The 5,813-nt window shown below is 48.3% G+C and overlaps 1 protein-coding gene and 1 pseudogene across 1 annotated transcript; both read right to left on the reverse strand.

Annotated features, from left to right (window-relative positions):
- Positions 1-16: 16 nt before the first annotated feature.
- On the reverse strand, positions 17-3,379 carry LOC116465268 (putative golgin subfamily A member 6-like protein 3; the record flags this gene model as incomplete). Its single annotated transcript, XM_058435270.1, is given in 6 exon segments — positions 17-671; positions 673-892; positions 895-1,104; positions 1,367-1,517; positions 3,181-3,215; positions 3,218-3,379. Coding segments are annotated over 6 exon segments (1,178 nt in total), but the record flags the coding sequence as incomplete, so codon positions are not given.
- On the reverse strand, positions 1,509-3,222 carry LOC116465267 (uncharacterized; annotated as a pseudogene).
- Positions 3,380-5,813: the final 2,434 nt, after the last annotated feature.

Raw genomic sequence — 5,813 nt, forward strand, 5'->3', positions numbered from 1 at the left:
TTCCTTGCTGCTCCCACTGGAGTGTGCTCTTGTTCTCGTTGTTCTGGGCAGAGAGAAGAAATCAGTGGCCACCCACTAAAACTGGAGACGCCAGAACTTGGTGTCTGCCTCCCATGGCACTGGGAAGGGTGGAGGCAGGTCAGAAAAATCATCTTCTCTCTCCCACAGCCATCAGAGTAGGGCTCTGGCTCACAGGTACCTTTAGAAGTACCATTTCATGTGAAGGCTACAATGCCCCATTTTACAGGTGGGGAAACAAAGGCCTTGAGGGCTAGGGAAGAGGGCAGCCTCCCCAGGTGGGGCAACGCGCCAGCTCCTCGCAGCCGCTGTGTGGCTCAGCCCACTGCTGCAGCATCCTCTCCAGCTCCCGCAGCCTCTCCAGCTCCCGCAGAGTCTCCTGCTGCCACAGCCTCTCATCCTGCTCCCGAAGCCTCTGCTGTTCTAGCAGCTCCTCCACCTCGACGACCAGCCTCTCCTGCTCCTCCTGCCGCCTCTCCTGCTCCTCCAGCCGCCTCTCCTGTTCTAACAGCTTCTCCACCTCTTCCAGCAGCCTCTCCTGCCCTGGCGGCTTTTTCTGTTCACACAGCCTCTGCTCCTTTTCAAATAGCCTCTCCTCTTGTTCACAGAGCATGTCCTCCTGTTGACGTATCCTCTCCTCCTGTTCATATAAGCTTTTCCTCCTGTTCACACATCATGTCCTCCTGTTGATGTAGCCTCTCTTCTTGTTCACAGAGCATGTCCTCCTGTTGACGTATCCTCTCCTCCTGTTCACGTATCCTCTCCTCCTGTTCACGTATCCTCTCCTCCTGTTCATATAGACTCTCCTCCTGCCTCTTGTTCAGGAGAATCAGCATCTGATTGTTTTCCACCTCGGCCTCGAGCTGTCTTCCCAACTCTCCAGCTCCTTCTTTAGATGGTTGGTCTCATCTTGTAGCTGCTCCACCTCAGAGGGCCCTGCTGGGGGCTCTGGGGCCAGGGGTTCAGCTGAGAAAGGAAGCAGACAATAACGGCCTCTGGATTCTAAAAAAAAAAAAAAAAATCCACCCTTTGGTGCATAGCTCCTCCTCTCAGGCTTCCCAAACTTGGCCTCACTGCTAATGATTCCTCACACCCGGATGGTAGCCAGTCTTCCAAGTCACTTTCAGCTAGAGAGCACTGTGGGTGGCTGACAACGGGCATTCCTCCCTCTTTACTGATGGGGACACTGAGGCTCATGGAGATGACAAGACTTGCCGTCTCCTGGCACAGACCTCTTTCCCTCTGCCTCAAAGCCCTTCCATCCACCCACCTCCCTGGGGCATTCTAAGTCACCCCCACAGCCCTCTGATGCCAGTCGTGCTCCCAGGTCACACCAGCCCCATCTTACCCATCTGGTTTTTGTCTGGCCAGCCAAGACTCACATCCCCAGGTGAGTGGTAACCACCAGATGTGGCTGTATCAGGGCTACTGCCATTGATTTTATTTTTCACGTTAGCTCCTGCTGGAGTGCCAGGGCTCTTCCTCTGCCAATATTTTAACTGTGGGAAAAAAGAGCAGTAACACTCATGAGAACTATCAGCCCCTATAGCCACATCCTCCTTTACAGTTTTGACAAAATACTCTTATACACCATCTGATTTAATGCCACCAACAACTGTACAAGGTGCTGTCACAATCATTTAGTGACTGAGAGGGACTGATACCATGGATAGGAAAAAAAAAAGAAAGAAAGAAAGAAAGAAAAAGGCAATACTGGAACTTAAACTCAGTCCTCTGACTCCAAGCTCTGGGGTTTTGCCATGAATCAGCAGCTGCCAGGGACCAAAACCAGGGGCAGAGGTAGAAAAGTAAACATTAAGCAGGCAGGAACTGTAGGCCATGTGGTTTAGAGTCACACATCCTCACACGTCTGTTAGTGTGAAGAAGTGCACCAGTACCTCTCACACTTTCATATCAACGTGTCCTCATGGCAGAAGGCAGCTTTTCTGTTAAATCTGGGAATTTATCAGAAAGAGGACAACCCAAGCCTCATTTCAGAGAGAAGTCTGGTATACGCTTGGAAACCTATGTGTCTGTCATCTCTAAGTACGTTAATGATTTTTTCTCAAGAGAATCAAGGGAAAATGATGCTTCAGAAAGATGTCCCACATTTATCCTGTGGCACTCAAAGTACCCGAGGTTGAGATGATATGAGGAAGATTCAAGCTGTCAAGTTCAGTTTCCCAAGATCTATTCCACAGAAGATGGGCAAATCTCACTTCAGAGACCACTGACTGAAGGGCAGTCTGGTCCCAGAAGCGTGGAGAACTCAGAAAAAAAAATGTTAAAGTCTCTCTGGAAAGTAGAAGCCTGGGAGAAAACCAAACCAAACCCATTCTCCCATTGCCACCCAGAGATACTGTCAATGTTTTCAGCTCACAGGGGAAGTGGAGGCTTTTCCCACTGACAACGTCTATGTGAAGGGAGTAAGGCAGCCTGAGACCTCTTGCTTCTAGGCCCCATAGTCCCCACTCCCCTTCCAGCTGGAAATTTATGCTGCAACCAGAGGAACCAGAAATGGGGTGAGAAAACTTAGGGGACTGGGTTGTAAGACCAAAGGCCGGTCTTGCAGCAGTAATGACAGTTCCTAGGGGGACTGTGACATCACTACATTCCACTCCTCCCAGGGGAGGGGACATCAGCGCGAGGCCCGAGTAGCCGCTCCACGATGGGGGAGGGAAACACAGGGTTTTGACCCAGGTCCTCGGAGATGCCAGCCCAAGAAGCCCAGGGAGGTCGAGCTTGGGGCGGCAGGAGGGGAGGGCAGAGTCTCCAGTAGGGAGCCCCAGGAGTCACCAGCCCAAAGCCACCCAGGGATGACTGGCAAGGGCGGGGCTTGGGGCTGGAGGACCGAGGTCCTGGGAGACGAGAGCCCAGGGAGGTTGGGCTTGGGGCAGTAGGAGGTGAGGGCTGAGTATGGAGTAGGGAGCCCCAGGAATCACCTGCCCAAAGTCACCCTGGGGTGATTGGCAAGGGCAGGGACTGGGCTCCTTGCTGAAGGGGTGGGGCTGGCTGACAAGACTTTGGTCGGGGGAGCCCAGAGGCGCTGGGGTTGTGGGGCCCAGTCTGGTATGCCTCAGGACTGATATGGACTCTGGCACCGGTCTTGTCATCAGAGGGCGTCTGTGGCTGGGTTGGGGGCCATGACCTGGGGCGTTTTACCTTTTTCTTGGCTGCGGCCAATCTCCCGTTGTGTTTTTTTCTGACATTGTGGGGTGCGGAGGGAGGCGGGGTTGGGGCCACCTCAGCGAAGTCCCAGTGAGCACTGCTGAATGCCTCCAGTCACCTACCAGGCAGCTGTGCGACTGAGCCACAGGAGGCGTAACCAGGGCCCCACTAGAACACAGAATAGGGGCGTGGCCTTAATGCTCCAAGCCCATTGGTCAGTGACAAAGATGAAAGGGAAAGGAGGCGTGGCCAGGCAGCAGCATGTCCAGAGGGACCTGTGGCATAAGGAAAGTGGCCCATGCAACCGCTGTCCCCGCCCATTCTGGGAGACGGGAGGGGCTGTCTTTTGCTTTAAAAGCTTTCAAACTGTAAAAAGTAAACTTTAAGAAATGTGTGTATACTTTATATATATGTGTGTGTCTGTGTGTGTGTATCTATGTGTTCCTCCAGAGCTGTCTTCATTATCCAGCTTCTATGCAAAGTCTGTGATTTTGGCCTATATTTTTCATCTTCAAATGGAGCACAAGAATTACCAGTATTACCTTAACTGGGAGATCCTATAAAAATGGAAAATCCATAGCATGCTTGATGATTAATGAAGCCGAATATAGTATCCAACATCACAATAAGACAAAATAAGCACAATGATTTCTCTTTTTTGGAAAAATGTTTGTCTTATTCTTCTACATTATTGTTAAGATTTCTTTTAAAAACAAGAAACATGCCTAATATCTTTAAAAACACAAAGCTTTTGGGCCGGGTGCAGTGGCTCATGCCTGTAATGTTATCACTTTGGAAGGCCAAGGTGGGCAGATTGCCTGAGGTCAGGAGTTTGAGACCAGCCTGGCCAACATGAAGAAACCCTGTCTCTACTAAAAATACAAAAGCTAGCCAGGCGTGGTGGTGGGTGCCTGTAATCCCAGCTATTTGGGAGGCTTGAGGCAGGAGAATCACTTGAACCCAGGAGATGGAGGTTGCAGTGAGCCAAGCTCACGCCACTGCACTCCAGCCTGGGCGACAGAGCAAGACTGCATCTCAAAAGAAATAAAATAAAGTAAAATACAAAGTAAGTAAGAACACAAAGCTTTCAATTTAATAAGCACTTAGAGCTCTTTACCGGTTTAAAACAAATACAAGGCCCATTTTTCTAGAATCACCTGGCCTCTCTAAGCCTTGCAAAGGAAAATGAATTTCTCACTTGATACCTGGCTATGACTTGCAATCATGAAAGCCAAGAATTGTGTTATGTCACTGTGTATTGCTTGTTATCTGAAATCCACACTAGGCTGGGATCAAGGGTTGAATCTTTCATGATTTTCTCCATAACCTGTGCGCTTCTTATCCCAGACCAAACTAAGCTTTTTTCTAGAGTTCTACAATTTACAGTTAATAGACAAGAGTGGTTCTCAAAATGTAGTCTATGGACTAGCAGCACCAGCAGCACCTGAGGCCTTTTTATAAGTGCGAATTCTCAGGCCCCACCCTGGACCTGGTGAATCAGAAACTCTAGATTAGGGTTCAGCAATCTGTGCTGCAGTAGTCCCTGCAGGTGTTCAAGAACCTTTGGCATACAGCAGGTAGTAAAATGTGTTTCCTTCTGTAGGTCCAAAGCCAGGGTTACCATATGTTCTGCCTTGTTATGAAACAATGACATGCAATTAAAAGACATAAATCTCCTTCCTGCTCCCACCCTCCATCCGATGTGTTTTATTTTTATGAGTTCAATAAGAAAACAAGTGGCAATCAGAGATTTAGTCTAAAAAGTATGTTTACAAGTGTCCGTTCTCATCCACCCTGATCTCCTACAAAACCATTTACATCCTCTTACATCTCAAGTTTTAAAAAAGTATCTTCACAATGTAAGACTCAGGCATACTAGCAGTTCTATAATAAAACACCAAGTAAATCAGAATGTCCAACCTTACTAGAGAAGAAAAGTGGAATCGTTGGCTATATTTTCAAATTGCATTCAACAGGAAATTTAAGTTTTGAATTTTTTTTCACCTTCATTCTTCCAAGTTAATAGAATTAAATCAGAATATGCCATTTTTCAAAGCCTCTAGCCAGGCAAAGTTTTACTGTATTATTTCTTGCTTTCAATGGATATAAAGCAGGTTCCTGGTAGGCACATTCTGTATACCTGCAAAGATGCAGAACTAAACAGTTCCATCTGTTCAATATTAACCCAAAAGTCCTGTAAACCTCGGATGGTGAGTGTAATACTTCAGCACTGGCCCAAAGCCTCAAATATGAGAAGATACCAAGAACACCACTAGCAAACAAAACTAAACTCTCGGCCAGGAGCAGTAGCTCACGCCTGTAATCCCAGCACTTTGGCAAGCCAAGGTGGGAGGATTACTTGAAGTCAAGAGTTCAAGACTAGCCTGGGCAGCAGAGCGAATTCACATCTCCACAAACATTTTTAAAAATTAGCTGGGTGTGGTGGCACACAGCTGTAGTCCTAGCTACTTGGCAGGCTGAGGTGGGAAAATTGCTTGAGGCCAGGAGTTCAAGGCTGCAGTAGCTATGATTATGGCACTGCACTCCAGCCTGGGTGACAGAGCGAGACTTAGATAATTACATTTTCTCCTGCTCCTGTTTACACTAAAATCACTAAGTTAAAAGGC

The sequence above is a fragment of the Hylobates moloch genome, unplaced genomic scaffold (assembly GCF_009828535.3).
Source record: "Hylobates moloch isolate HMO894 unplaced genomic scaffold, HMol_V3 SCAFFOLD_4149, whole genome shotgun sequence".
In the NCBI taxonomy this organism is placed as follows: domain Eukaryota; kingdom Metazoa; phylum Chordata; class Mammalia; order Primates; family Hylobatidae; genus Hylobates; species Hylobates moloch.